The sequence below is a fragment of the Gasterosteus aculeatus genome, chromosome 2 (assembly GCF_964276395.1).
Source record: "Gasterosteus aculeatus chromosome 2, fGasAcu3.hap1.1, whole genome shotgun sequence".
NCBI lineage: Eukaryota > Metazoa > Chordata > Actinopteri > Perciformes > Gasterosteidae > Gasterosteus > Gasterosteus aculeatus.
The window spans coordinates 24,902,185-24,918,054 of NC_135689.1; the positions used below are offsets into that span (position 1 = coordinate 24,902,185).

Here is a 15,870-nt window from a genome sequence, read left to right on the forward strand (position 1 = left end):
GCAATGAGCGAACGGCTCGCTCCAGTCTTTCCTGGGTCTGAAAGTTATCCATCCATTCATTTAATAACATATCCCCTGTTTAACTTCAATTCAAAACCCAAACACCGGTGGATCCTGACCTACTGGCTGAAGTTTTAATAAAAGACTAATTCTTTTTGTAATTTATCAGTAACTAAATCAACATTACGATGAACTAACTCCATTCTAACTCATCTGACAGAAGTGTGTGTAGTTGGCTGGTTATTCTGCTCAGACTGTGTTGGGTGTGTTTTGGGGGCAGAAAGGACAAACCAACCAGCATGAGTGAGAGCAGAGGTGGTGGTGCACCTCTCCTGCTGGGATGTTAAGATGCTGTGAGGCCTGTGGGGAAGCCGCTTAAACACAAAAACAAGGGCCTTTCTCAGAACTAACCAAGCGTAAAAGGTTTAAGATTCAGACCGTTTTCAGAAAGCAACCCCCAAGCCCCCCTTGTCATTTTCATTTAGCCGGCAAGTGTGTGTAGGACACTGTTTGTGCAGATTGAAGCTGATGAATAATTAAGTTGACTTAAGAAGCTTATTAAAAGCAGGGCTACAGAGGAGGGAGAGCAACAGGAAACTGAGCCTTTAAGTCCCAAAGAGACCCCCCAGCTGCTCCCTTTATCCTAAAGCAGCGCTTGCTTGTGTTCACTGCACACGGCTGAAGACCACTCATCTATGGCGGCAAATTCCAGAGCGCAAATCAGGTTTGTGCGGGCGCGTAAATCAAACCTTCACGAGCAAAAGGCTGTCTCGCGCGAGATATTTGCTCCTCGTTGAACGGGATTTTTGGAAAATCTAAATTATGATACATGTGCAGGCTCCTTCATAGTTCGGTGAAGTGGACATTCACAGATTCAGACTTCACTTTACCAGGATGGAGCGGTCTGCGAGCTGGACGCCGGTAATGATTGTAGCTGGTCGTCATCTACGCTCCACTACGGTCACACAGAGGAGTCCTTTGTGTTTCCACAACGTTTCATCTCAGAATATCTGTCCCCTTTCTGTAGTGTGGAAATGGGCTTCTATAGCTGTGTGAATGCGTCACTCCAGCCAATCCGAAGACGGGTTTGTAACCAATCAGATGTAGAGACCATGGTGGCTGGCTCCGCCCCCTTGAGCGTGAGCAGAGACTAGGAAGTTCACGTTCGGCGAGCGAGCAAACATCTCACGAGAGAGACTCTTGCTCGTGGATGTTTGATTTACGCGTGTGCATAAACACACCAACACTCAACAACCATACTCATCGTAGTTCTCCAATGCGTAGGCAGTTGTACAACTATTTAGCTGTGACTAGCAGTAGAATCATTAAGGCAGTCGATTCACTAGATCAGCTGTTTGCCACGTGAGACCAGAAGACGCTACCAGCCACGTCGACAGAGAGGAGGGAAACGAGCAGGCAATTAGTAAGTCAACATTTCATTTGTATAAAAAGGCAGATTCTGTTGATCTGTGAAGACATTGATCAGCACTGGATCTGCTGAGAGGACAGAAGGAGACACTCACTCTTGGCCTTCTCGTTCTTGCGTGACGGCCTCCAGCGGATGCACGACTTGTGTTGGTCCAGGAAGAAGAAGCGCACCAGTCCCTTGGAGCCGCCGCGGAGCTTCACCATCTGGGTCCCCATCTGCATGGAGCTCATACATTTCTCCACTGGGGGCAGACGGAAGGAGAGAAAGACACAGCGTTGGAAAGTGGTCAGAAGGGGAACACCAGTGTGAGTGAGCAGTGATACTGAAAACAGTATGAAAGTGCACACACGACATGTTCAAATGAAGGGATTGAGCGTCTGAGTGTATATGCAGAGTTCTACAAACTCTCATGCTTATTTACTCATACGCTCACATGAACACACGGCAATCGCCTGTCACCGCTGACCGGGCCCTTGCTGGTCCCGTAGGAGCAAGGGAGAGAAGATCAACGACAGCCAGAGGCCACTTCTTCTCCCAAAGCCTTTAATCAGGATCCCATCTTCACACAGCGGGCGCCGACACGACAGGTAGAGTGGAAACCAATAAAACCAGCCCATCGTTTGACATCCAAGCAGCTCTACCGGGGCCTCCACTTCATGGAATATACCAACCAGCACCAATGAGTATGATTTCTATAAAGAGACTTGTCCAACCTCCTAAATGATGGCACTTTGGGGGCAGAATTTGACAGATCCTGCACAGGAAGCTAATGGTGAGGACAGACACATGCCCCTCGGCAGTGGTCATACCCCATGTGGGCCAAATATCAATGATCAAATGTTTGTGTGTGTGGGGGGGGCATCCTATCTTCACGCAACAGGAAATGAGGCCAACTGAGCACACAGAGGACGGTCAGCACGCGGCGCGAGGGTTTACAGTAAAGTCTGAATTAAAGGTGCTATTTGCAAACGCAGCAATAACTCTCTCCGAGTGAGTGTATTTTGAGTAACTCAAAAGCCTTTTATACATTTGGTGGATTTACTGCTGGGACCAAAGGTGGAGCGGCGTCAAAGAGCGGTTTGGCCGAACAAGTTCATTGCTTCTAAGCTTTGACATTGTGCAGCCCATTGGCCACAGCCGAGCACCTGAACTTCTGTTAAGGATGCAGAGTTTTACGACACACAATCTAAGTCTTGTAAATTGTTGCTTACTACTGTGAGTAATGTCAAATTACAAATTTGCCTCAGAGGTCTTTACAGTCTGTACACATACAACATCCTCTGTCCCGAAACCCACCATCGGCACAGGAAACACTCCCCAAACAGGGAAAAAAGGGAAGAAACCTTAGTGAGAACGTCAGAGGAGGATCCCACTAAATTCATGAAAAATGAATGGTCTAAAAGAGCAGAGTAAATAAAAACGTGCCTTAGCCTCGACACACATTCAGGGCGCTCACACGTCACGCATTTAGTTTATGCTTCTGCGTTTTCAGAGCGACGCAAGGAAATGCACACGCAAGAGCCCCTTGCGTGTCCCTTGCGTGTCCCTTCACACCTCCTTGCGTGCGTCGACCCGTTTTCTTCTTTTCTTCTAGCGGCTAAACTAGCAAATCCAAAATGTCCCTAACGCAGTCAAACATCAAGCGAGTGCAACACAAGGCAAGCAGACGTCCTCTTTTACCCGGACATTTCCTTGTTCCCAGACGTAAACTAGGCTACTGGTCGGCTGTACGTGGGTGAGCTCGCCCTCTGCACTGGGCACCGCCTCCCTGGCTTCTACTTGTCTTGTGGCTGAAGCCCTTTAAACAAATCTTGAGGAAACAAACGTGCAGGATCTCCCCTCTCTCACTTGGAAAGAACAATCGTCTGTTCTGCACTACATGTCCCATTAAGGGGCCAACAACAGCGCCCCCTGGTGTTTGTCGTCCAAACTGGGGACGGCCCGATATCATTGGGTCAATACAGACACAATGGTTCCAACTAGCATGACTTCTTCAGTGCTACTAACACTAAAAACACCCATAAGCTCTAAAGTGCTTATTATTAGGCCAAAATCTATTCAAATTCAAATAAACAAAATGCTATGGAGGAAGGTGAGCAGGGAAAGAGCAGAAAATGTCATTGTAATGAGAACAAAGACAGCGGCACCGAGACGTACAACACCTCAGAGAGACGGAGGACGGGAAAGTGGAGCAGGAGGCGCAGAGGCAGAACTCTCCAGCGCTTGTTGCCGTGGTTACAACATCAGACGTAAAGCCTGGACGAGAGCAATAACCGGCGCTCAGGCTCCATGGACGGCGGCACACAGGAAGCCTCATCATGGGGGGGATCAGACTCGGCCATTGTGAGCCCAATTCATTCAGTTTGATGCACAATATTTCCCTCACAGAATGTTCCAAAAGTACAGCACCACTGAAGCACAAGGAGTCCCAGGAGACTGTGTGTCTGAAGTTAGCTCGGCTATGTAAGACAAACAAAAGTATAGAATAGGGCTGCAACAACGAAATCGATTATTAAAGGCGTTGGCAACGAATTTCATTATCGATTCGTTGTGTCGCGCGATTCATTTTTCAATCTGATATTTTGTGATTTGTCCCATATCGGTTATTGTTGACAAATATATTTGTGTGTGTTGTACTTTTTAATGCTGTCATATACGGTAGTCCAGTGCGCGTGCGCATATACTGTGGGTTGTACGGTAGTTGGTTACGCCTGTAAAGGGAGACACATGGTGATCCATTAAATCAACTAAGAAGCCTCTAATGCATTTATTTACAAATGTCATTTTAAATTCATCTCATAGCACTTGGTTGTTTTTTAGCTGTATGCATTTACTTAACTTGCACTACAATGATGGTAATAATTGAATGAATATGCTTCAAGTGAACATGGTGTGTTTGTGAGTGTAGTATAGAGAACTAGAGAACTAGTTCTGATGAATTTGAGGTTCTGTTTTAGAATAAAGGGTTGGAAATTAAAGCTTTTTAATGCCGTTTAAAAAAAAATCAGATTCCTCGATTAATCGAATAATCGACCGATTAATCGATTATCAAAATAATCGTTAGTTGCAGCCCTAGTATAGAACTATCTTCTTTCCAGAACACTTTGCTCTTTCAACACATTCGATACAACGTAATGCACGCTGAATCACTTTGCATGTGATCCAATTGGTAATGACTGATTACAGGGATTAAAAGAATAACCCGCTCTGTCGCTTGTCAGGACCTGACAGATCATGGTTCATGGTTGGGTACTAGGGCTGCACCTAATAGACCAATCTATTGACTATTTTTTCAATTTGTCGACTAATCTAACAATTATGGACCACAGTGCAGGAGCGGGGAGAGGAGCGAACAGAGGTAACTATTCCTTTTGGCTACAACGTGTGGCCGTTTATTTCCATCCATTAACATCTCTCACATATTCACTTCCTGCTCCCTTTCTCTTTCTCTTGAAGAGCCCCGTGAGTTCGGGCCTTTAGTCCCCTAACTAGCAAATTAAAATGATGACTCAACATGTTGGATTTTGAACTTCAAATGTATTTGAGTAACAAGTTAATACAAATGAAAGCATAATAAATGCATGTGTTTAAAAGTAAAGAGAAGGTTTTGAACTCAAGAATAGCAAGAAGTCACTATGCAAGTGACGAGCATGTTGAGGAGTCTCTGTCCAGACTTCATCAGAGGCCTCTGAAGGACCAACCTCTGCTTGGTACTAAAAGAGAAACAGAAAAGGCAGCTTTCGTTATCAGGTTGTAGGCTTTAGTACGGGTTTCTCGTAAATGTGTTGATGTGATATGATTTAGTTTGAAGAGTGCTAAGTGGAAGCTAACGTTAACTATTCAGAACGAACAAAAAGACAAGCTGCTGTGATAATTCATGGATTGTTTCAGTTCTGTTAAATGCAGAGAAGTCAGAGTTAGCGAGCATCCTCCACAATGAGACGTTCTGTTCTCCACCACGTGAGTGTAAACCATACGATAAGCTAACAAGGCTAGCGATACTTTAGTTGACTAAACTCACCCATGAGGAGACGTGGTGCTCCAGCACGCTCGTGCTGTTGTGAAGTGACAACCTTGTTCTGCAGATGCTGATGATGACTTATTCAGGGCTCCCACGTTCATCTTGGTGAAGGTAGACAAAGGAAGCCAAAGCGTCCCCAGCGCGTCCTGTAGTGCATTGCGATACCGACTAACAAACGACCGGTAGCTCTGAATCCTTTTAGAATAGACGACGCGCGGCCGTCGGTTACGTCGACTAATCGTTGCAGCTCTAGTGGGAAGCACTTAAAATGCACAGTACAAACATGACTGCTCTCAGGTATTAAAGACAAACCTGCAGAAATGGACAGGTTGATGGGGTTAGGGCGTCCTTGTCTTCTGTGCTGTGTAACACTGACTTTTGATTGGACCTCTGTGGCAAGATGTCGTTTTACAGGAACAGTGGTTCGATGAACATTAGCGTGGCACAGGTGAGATGAGCGGGCGTCACCTGGGACGACCTGCTGCCATGCTACCGTCAGGGTCCCAGGTTAAGCCAGAGGGATTGTCTGGAGGCCATATGTTGCCCCCCCTCCCCACACACAGGTCACTCCACAGTGCAGATGGCCATTTGGCGGGTGTTAAAGCGCTGCCCTAATGAAGACTGACGCTAAGGTTAAACCAGCAGGGACACTCTGATAGTTGAGGGAGTGAATGGTTCCCCCCCGTCCTCATTGGGTGCTGATGGGACGCCTAAGAGCAAGGCAGTGCCCTGTGGTGGCTGGATTGGACACGTTAATAAAATGGTTCGAAGAGCTTTGGTGCTTCTTTAGATTGAAGTTGTCATTAATTCACATGTCATGTTTTTCTAAACCACATTAGATGATGAAAAGGTTAATTCGCTCAGCCGACCATATTTGTGGGTCGAACCGAGACGGGAAGCTTTATATGTCCTTTCTCGAGACACGTACAGCGCAGACCACTGCCTCTGTCAATGAAAGCCAGAGACATGGTGACAGTGATAATCAGAGGCAAGCACATTTAACCCTGTAGGATATCTTACAGCATCAGTGTACTACAGCATGCGAGACCTCTGTGGGGCTCAGTGCTATTACAGGGGGGCCGCGTGGGGATATTCGGACTTATTTAATATCTATATTGAGAACTTTCCATATTACAAAAAGGGAAAAGTACACAGACCTCTGTCTGTTTGCCTCTCAAAGCTGAATCCAGATCCAAACTTGTATGAGATGGCTCATACAAATCTGCACTCATTTTGTTATTATTTTCTTAAAATTATTTAAAATAAAGATTCAAGATTTACAATTTGCTTGGAGCGATAAGCTTTCTTCCTCCAATGTGACAAACAGTGAAAAGCACTGGTTTAATATAAAGAGCAGAGGCTTCAGTGACACCTGGACACAATGAAACGGGATCATCATCTAACACCTCTGACTCACAGCCAGTGGACCTGTACCCGACCTTCTGAGAAAGCTTACCCGCGTAGCCGAGGCGCCACTTGCCCACCTCCCTCGGTTTGACGCCGTCCCCATCAGGGGAGAAAGCCCCCCTGGGCGGGGGTCCGGGCTTGTCTCCGGTGGAACACATGGGGAGGAAGCCGTTCTTCCTGGGTGTGTCCATTTAGAATGACAAAGACTATCAATTTCTGCTCAAAAATTGAATTTCATTTGAGAAAAATGCAAGGTGCCTGGGTTCAATCTGGATGAAAAAAACCCACAACTCCCCCTGAAGTTAAGGGAAAAAGCCACGGGCAGGATTCCTCCCGGGGCCTGAACGGGAACAACAGTTGGTCAATAATCTTGTGATTCGGTTGCCCCTGCAAACCTGCTTTTCCCCCCAACAGGTCAGAAACGAGGAGAGCTTTTGTCTTCTTGCTGTGCCATCACTACTGTAGTTCTTTGTCAGCGGTGCTGGAAGCGGATTGGCTCCTCATGAAAGTCCAGGTGGACAAGCAGAACAGACATGGACGCCCAACACACGGTAACTAACACGGAAATCCTAAATCCCTACCCAGCAGTAATCCGGGCCCAGGAGATTTACTCCGTGTGATGAGTGAAACGCAATGACCCAGAAAAAGAAAAAAAGGACTCCTGGGGGGGCGAGATAGAGCCCTAATAGAGACACGTCTTCTCTGCGCTCCAGGGGCAATTAAAGAGTCCATCCGATGTCACGAGGGGGAGTGTGTGTCACCACACAAGCACGGTGCTCCATAAACCTTCAATAGATTCATCAAATCTGCACCCATCACAAGCCCTCGAACATCAGGCCTCGGGACCCTGCTGGACAAAACAAGACGCTTTCTCTAACTAACGCCAGGCATTTTATTTTGTATGGCCCAAAATCACAAACTACAAATTTGGACTTTACAGTCCGTACACACACACACACACACACACACACACACACACACACACACACACACCTCTTCGATAGAGGGAAAAAAGACGCAGTCTGATGAGCCAACGTAAAAATGTCCATTGCAAAGAGCCAGAGGGACGGCAGAATTCCTGATTGCTGATGTTCCAAAAGGAACTTCTAGGCGTGGTGGAATATTCTATGGGGGGTGTTTGAGAAGTGGACATAGTGGCACAGTGACAGTGACCCCGTTGCTTCGTGGACTGGGTTCTCGTATGGGGGCCATCTTGGTTTTCGGTTGTAGCCGTTTTGTTCATTTGGAACGAGAAGCGTCACAATCAACTTTTCATGACGCTGTGACAGGTCGATGACAGCGTAGCCCCCCCCCCCCCCCCCCCCCGAAATCACACTGCTTTATTGACCCAAACGCTAAGTAAACGTACATCATGCGGTATTGGAGAAGACACTGGGGGAATAAATCACGAGAGAAGTCTTTGAATAAATGATTTAGTACACTTTGTTTTTTAAATGTAGCTTTTCTATTTGTATATTATAGCAAATCCTAGTTGGCTGACACATTTAGACAAATACAATAGTATTTGTAAAAGAATCAAAATGCTGAGGAAAAAGACAATGTAAGACGTGTCCAAATGTTTGATCAGAACACCACAGCAAAGTTTAAAAACAAAAATACTTTAGTCTCCTTTTTGTGACTTTTATAAAAACAGTAGTATTGTCATTGCTCTGCATGTTTGACAAAAAACAGAACATGTACTTGAGCACAACGGTTCAAAGCCTCATTCCCACAGTCACTTTGATTCAAATGTGGTAATATGACGTCCATACGGCAGCTTATCTTTAGTTTCATACAATGAATCAACACAGATGATGTTGGTCCTTTAATTCTTCACCCTGGACACTGAGCCAGCTGTGATCTGCCTTTACCCCAATAAGCCACTGTGACTGTGGTATGTGTGGTATGCGTGTGGTATGTGTGCGGTATGTGTGGTATGTGTGCGGTATGTGTGGTATGTGTGCGGTATGTGTGGTATGTGTGCGGTATGTGTGGTATGTGTGGTATGTATGTGGTATGTGTGGTATGCGTGGTATGTATGTGGTATGTGTGGTATGCATGTGGTATGTGTGCGGTATGTGTTATGTGCCATATGTATGTGTGGTATGTATGTGGTATGTGTGCGGTATGTGCCGTATGTGTGTGGTATGCATGTGGTATGTGCCGTGTGTGTGGTATGTGTGTGGTTTGTGTGGCGTGTCTGTGTGGTGTGTGTGTGTGTGTGGTGTGTGTGGCATGTATGTGTGTGGTTTGTGTGGCGTGTGTGTGGCATGTGTCTGGTGTGTATGTGTTGTGTGTGTTGCATGTATGGTGTGTGTTGCATGTATGTGTGTGGTGTGTATGTGTGTGGTTTGTGTGGCGTGTGTGTGGCACGTATGTGTGTGGCATGTATGTGTGTGGTGTGTGTGGCATGTATGTGTGTGGTTTGTGTGGCGTGTGTGTGGCATCTGTGTGGCATGTGTGGCATGTGTCTGGTGTGTGTGTGTGTGTGGCGTGTGTGGCATGTATGTGTGGTGTGTGTTGCATGTATGGCATGTATGTATGGTGTGTGTTGCATGTATGTGTGTGGTGTGTATGTGTGTGGTGTGTGTGGCATGTATGTGTGTGGCGTGTATGGCGTGTGTGGCATGTATGTGTGTGGTGTGTATGTGTGTGGTGTGTGTGGCATGTATGTGTGTGGTGTGTATGTGTGTGGTGTGTGTGGCATGTATGTGTGTGTGGTATGTGTGTGGTTTGTGTGGCGTGTCTGTGTGGTGTGTGTGTGTGTGTGGTGTGTGTGGCATGTATGTGTGTGGTTTGTGTGGCGTGTGTGTGGCATGTGTCTGGTGTGTATGTGTTGTGTGTGTTGCATGTATGGTGTGTGTTGCATGTATGTGTGTGGTGTGTATGTGTGTGGTTTGTGTGGCGTGTGTGTGGCACGTATGTGTGTGGCATGTATGTGTGTGGTGTGTGTGGCATGTATGTGTGTGGTTTGTGTGGCGTGTGTGTGGCATCTGTGTGGCATGTGTGGCATGTGTCTGGTGTGTGTGTGTGTGTGGCGTGTGTGGCATGTATGTGTGGTGTGTGTTGCATGTATGGCATGTATGTATGGTGTGTGTTGCATGTATGTGTGTGGTGTGTATGTGTGTGGTGTGTGTGGCATGTATGTGTGTGGCGTGTATGGCGTGTGTGGCATGTATGTGTGTGGTGTGTATGTGTGTGGTGTGTGTGGCATGTATGTGTGTGGTGTGTATGTGTGTGGTGTGTGTGGCATGTATGTGTGTGGTTTGTGTGGCATGTGTGTGTGTGGTTTGTGTGGCGTGTGGTGAGTGTTGCATGTATGTGTGTGGTTTGTGTGGCGTGTGTGTGTGTGGCATCTGTGTGGCATGTGTGTGTGGTTTGTGTGGCGTGTGTCTGATGTGTGTGTGGCACGTATGTGTGGCATGTATGTGTGTGGTTTGTGTGGCGTGTGTGTTTGTGTGTGGCATCTGTGTGGCATGTGTGTGGTTTGTGTAACGTCTGTGTGGTATGCGGTATGTGTGGTGTCTGTGTGTGCTGTGTGTGTGGTATGTATGTGTGTGTGTGTGTGTGTGTGCTGTGTGTGTGGTATGTATGTGTGTGTGTGTGTGTGTGTGGTGTGTGTGGTGTGTATTGTATGTGTGGAATGTGTAGTGTGTGTGGTTTGTGTGGTATGTGTATGTGTGGTATGTATGCATGGTGTGTGTGTGGTGTATGTGTGTGTGTTGTTTGTGTGGTATGTATGTGGGCGTGTGTGAGTACGGTATGTGTGTGTGGTGTGTGTGTGTGTGTGTGTGTGTGGTGTGTGTGTGTGTGTGTGTGTGTGTGTGTGAGGTGTGAGGTGTGTAGGTGTGTGTGTGTGGTGTGTGTGTGTGTGTGTGTGTGAGGTGTGTGTGTGGTGTGTGTGGTGTGTGTGTGTGTGTGGTGTATGTGTGTGTGTTGTTTGTGTGGTATGTATGTGGGCGTGTGTGAGTACGGTATGTGTGTGTGGTGTGTGTGTGTGTGTGTGTGGTGTGTGTGTGTGTGTGTGTGTGTGTGTGAGGTGTGAGGTGTGTAGGTGTGTGTGTGTGGTGTGTGTGTGTGTGTGTGTGTGAGGTGTGTGTGTGGTGTGTGTGGTGTGTGTGTGTGTGTGGTGTATGTGTGTGTGTTGTTTGTGTGGTATGTATGTGGGCGTGTGTGAGTGCGGTATGTGTGTGTGGTGTGAGTGTGGCATGTGTGTGTGTGTGGTGTGTGTGTGTGTGTGTGTGTGTGTGTGTGTGGTGTGTGTGTGTGTGTGTGTGAGGTGTGTGTGTGTGTGTGTGAGGTGTGTGTGTGTGAGGTGTGTGTGAGGTGTGTGTGTGAGGTGTGAGGTGTGTGTGTGTGTGTGTGTGTGTGTGGTGTGTGTGTGTGTGAGGTGTGTAGGTGTGTGTGTGTGTGTGTGAGGTGTGTTTGAGGTGTGTGTGAGGTGTGTGTGGTGTGTGTGTGTGTGTGTGTGTGTGTGTGTGTGAGGTGTGTGTGTGTGTGTGGTGTGTGTGTGTGTGTGAGGTGTGTGTGTGTGTGTTGTGTGTGAGGTGTGTGTGTGTGTGTGTGTGTGTGTGAGGTGTGTTTGAGGTGTGTGTGAGGTGTGTGTGTGAGGTGTGTGTGTGTGTGTGGTGTGTGTGTGAGGTGTGTGTGAGTGTTTATATGGGGAGTTGTTTTAACCGAGTTCGCGACCCACACAGACCCTTACAGTGCAGGACGCCCTCGCGGAGTTCGGGGTGTCCGCGGAGGAGGACGGGAAGGACAGAACAGCTGACTCACCATGTCCCCGGGATGTGTCTTTCCCCCCTCGTTGGCGGGGCAGGCGCGTTAGCCCGCACGTCTCACACGGGAAGTTGTCCTTCCGGAGCCGGTTGAGCGCCGCGGACCAGGTGGCGTGAACGGGCGCTTTGGCCGACGCGTCGGTGACGTCCCAGAGCAGAGCCGTCAGCGGCATCCCGGCTTCACTACCGCCACGACACCGCGCTCACACGAGGGACGTCTTCCGGCACCTCGTCACCAGGTAGCTCACGCACGTGCACACAGCTGTGCCACGTTCGGGGACACGTTGGAATGTGGGAAATGCAACGACTGTGCCGTGTCATCTCTTTGAATCCCTTGAATACTGAACGCAGTGTATCTTTCACCCGCGTGTATTGATCGCTGTAATACATCAAACGCATTCAGCATTCCTTGGAGGGGAAATATCGTTTTATCAAAGAGCAATTGTGAAATACTTAATATTTCTCTCAGACTCAGTTGTAATATGTCCAAACAGTGCTCATGTCTCAGGACTGGTGCCAAGATTTCAGATACCACCACTTCCAAAAACGTTTATTTATGTGAATTTATGATATTGTATTTATACGGCTTATAACCTTATTTAAACCGCTAATATAAGGACTAAGGACTTTGGCAGTGTGATCCTGAGACCTTGAAAAAATATTAACTATGTGAGCGGTGGTCTTAACTGGACCATAAATGATCTAATCTGCCCAGTCATAGCGCCACCTGTTGGCAACAGGAAGTTAAATGTTAAACGCTCCCTGGATGCCTCTCAAATATTGTCAGAAAAGACCTAAGACCATGACAATGTAAAAGATAAGGTTTTCGTTCCCGTCGCCCGCGTTTGAAGCCGTCCGGCCAATACCCCAACGTGCGCGGGCTAGCAAGGTCCATCGCTGCTCGCTGCTCTAATTTCAAATTATTTCCCCTTGGCTTAACAAATTGGGAAATGACCTCACAAAACATGTGTTGATTTCTTTTTTGCACTGGTTTTGGATGTGGACGGTTTAAGGTTTAAAGTGAAAAGCTGCTACGTGCCTCAGCTATACGAGCTGTGTCTCATCTGGTGGGCTGCAGCCTTCAGGGTAGACCTCGGGCCGGGTCCTCCACCGAGCCGTCTCTGACATGGAGACAGTGTGGCCTATGGGGGACACCAGCTTTTCCTCCGCCACTGTGGTTGCCTAGCAACCTGCTTCACTGTGCAGCGCAATCCTTATAACCATTCTTAAAATCTTCTTCTTATTTCATTACATTTAGGAAGATATGCTTCACCTCTGGAGCGTGAGGTATTTATGGCTTTAAGAGAAAAAAATATTTTCCCGGTTCATTTGAAATAAAATTCAAATAAAGCCCTTAACTTTTAGCTAAAAGTAGTATTGCAATGTTAAGGCAGAGGAAATCAATAAATACAGTAAAAGAACAAAAGAAACAACTATCACCAAACACAATCAACCTGTCTGCTCAGAACTGTCATTTAAGTGTGACCTTAAGATATTACAGAATATGTCCAACGTACCGTAGCTGAATGTTACCACGCATTGTTCTTCCTCTAAGAGCAGTTTGTCTTCACGTTGTATGTATTTAAAACACAACATAGGTTACCAACGTTACATAACTTAAGCTATTTTTTTAATTAAAATGTGTTATTATGTTTTAGAATATAACATTTATTTTATTAGATATTCTATAGAATTCCAGTACTGTAGTACTCCAGTAAGTGAACTCTTACTTCCCCAGCTGCCGGCTCACCTCCATCCTGAATAAAATAAAATCTTCATCTGCCAGAAATGCATAATGGGACATGAAGGGACATGAAGGGACATGCTGGGACATGAAGGGACATGCTGGGCCGCACAGATTTGTCCTCCAAATCGTCGACTGCAGGGCTGCATTCACGGTAGTTGTCCGTTTTTATAATCTTCCAATATGCAAAATGGCAACATTGCAGTATCACACACCTCCCCAGTGACCCGGAGAGCGCTTTGGACCCCGGGACAATAAATCCAGTCATAATCCCACACAGAAGAGAAGACCGTATAATGACTATTAGGTGTAAGTGGGCGATTGGGAAGTGGGCCGAAGCCCAGGTGGCACATTTTCTGTCTCCTCACATTGTGTCGGTTTGTGATAAGAATAACTGCTTGGACAGTCAGGCACTCCGCTATGGAGAAGTGGCCCTTTGACCATTAAAGTGGGCGCTCTTGTTTGACCTCCTGGTCTCATTACTGTTGACAAAGGGTCCCTGAGGGATTCTGGGAGCCCAGTTTGTCATCATGCAGGTGTGCTGGCCTTGTTCTGAAGTACCTAAGACCCCTTTAGCCATACAAGTTGTTATGTTAGTTGGCCATAAAGTGATGTATATGTATTTTGTATATCAGTATATTTATCTATCATGTTAAGTATTAATTGTAGGTGGGTTTGTCCACAAGACAATTCAAATTGAATCCCCATATGAAGAGGAAGTAAGGTTGAACAAATATTACCCTTGTTTGATTAAATCAATGAACTATTTCTGACAGGGTCCGCATGCTAATCAATCGATCAATACATCAGTTTTGGGCGTTTTAGCATAATTCTTTTGGTGGAGCACATTTTCTTACTGCCTAAACTGCCCAAATATACACGTTCCATCTCTTTTTAATGAGTGAGCCCATCCTCCATGGCTAAAGCAATAGAGCCGAATGCCCCTCAAAGAAAGGATGCTCAACATCTAACAAGCTGCGTTTAAATGCCAAGCAGACGTTTCGCTTTTGAGAGTAATGAGCAATAAAAGAATTTCCTACGAAGAGGACAAGATGCTTTGGTCCCTGCAGTTGACGGGATTGTAACATTCAGAAGTCCCCCTCAGGCCCTCATGCTTCTCTTTATTCCTCGGCCATGACCTACTTTCTATCATTCGGTCTCATTTGGACGTCCCGCAGACTAAGTAATGAGTGCAGACCCTCCTGGTAGACCGGAATGTCCCACATCACAACCAGCCGCTTGGAGAGATATGAAAATTCATAAGAGCCAGTGATACAGTGAGGACCGACAGCCACATCCTGGGTGGTTGCTCCAAGGGATCAGTGCGAGCGTGGAACCACGCAGCCGACTCATACTCAGATCCCAATTGAAGGTGAAAGCCAGCCCAGAAAATAAAAACTCAGCCTCAAAAGTTCCCAGAGCAAAAGAGACAGACGGAGGGAGAAGAAGTTTGTTTTGAGAGAGAGAGATAAAGGAAGAAGGAGTACGAGTTCTGAATTCCCTCTCGGCAGCTATAAATGCAGGAGCGGAGTATTACATGAACCTCTGCATGGCCACAGAACATTAGTCCAGACCTGCTCAGTCTGTGGAGCATTACAAGGGCGTATTATGCGTGTAGAGCTTTCATGGACAGCCTCTCTGTAAAATCCAACATTTAATGAACCTTTCGATGAGGTTTGCAGGTCAGTGGAAATGCTTTAAAAAGTCAAACATTTCCATCTGAACACACTTGAGCTCCTTTGGTGATTCTCTGAGGCACAGTGGTGAGCTAATGTGCTGAGCACAGCTAAAGGCTGATGGGAAAGTCATTCGTTTGTAAAGTGTTTGGTCATAAAACAAGGTGTCGGTATGTAATGATATTACACAAAACAATAGTCAGGAAGTATCCAAGCTAGCTGGTTTTATCCTCTGCGGGGAAATGTGTGGCAATCCATCCAATAGTAGAAGAAGTAGCTATTGCCATGCCAACTGGCTGAGAACCTGAATACGCGTGTAGAGAAACACATCCAATGCATGTGTTCCACAGAATGTCTCAGTTGCTTAGCGAACGGTGTCAATCATATGCCGTGACCTGGAGACCCCAGTGATTCTGAAGCTCCATGTCAGACAGCACTCCACTGCACCAGGGAATAGGTTTAGGAAGAGCTGTTTACCCCTGCAGCTGTTGTGCAGGGGCTGTGGTGGACTTACACATCACAGGCACATTGCATGGCGAACATTGACTGTATCGAGCAAGTGGAGAATTGGTCATTTTCTCATACATGGAGAATGCACGTTTGAGACCCTTCATTTGCTGCAGAAATGAATCCTAACACCAGGAAAAGAAACTTCTGCTTCCCTCATCTTTAATTCAATAGGTTCTGGTTGGATGTCTAAAATAAGAACGAGTTTTTTAAAACTCGTTCTACAGTATAAAATAGGTCAGTGCATATCCCTCTCCTGAACCGAGAAGCTTCAAAAGAGGTTTGAATGTTAAATGTCCTCAATGGAA

At 46.5% G+C, this 15,870-nt stretch overlaps 1 protein-coding gene across 7 annotated transcripts in view; it reads right to left on the minus strand.

The window, feature by feature from the left end:
* The window catches only part of plch2a (phospholipase C, eta 2a), a 123,593-nt gene that overhangs the window by 32,390 nt on the left and 75,333 nt on the right, over nt 1–15,870 (minus strand). For 4 of the 7 annotated variants that reach the window (XM_078087691.1, XM_078087690.1, XM_078087694.1 and 1 more), the window contains one exon: nt 1,524–1,670. In XM_078087691.1, coding sequence (XP_077943817.1) covers nt 1,524–1,670 — 147 coding nt within the window. Of the gene's footprint in view, nt 1–1,523; nt 1,671–6,906; nt 8,098–11,633; nt 11,914–15,870 lie in introns of those variants that run through there. The other 3 variants (XR_013452467.1, XM_078087689.1, XM_078087692.1) reach the window with 2 other exon arrangements.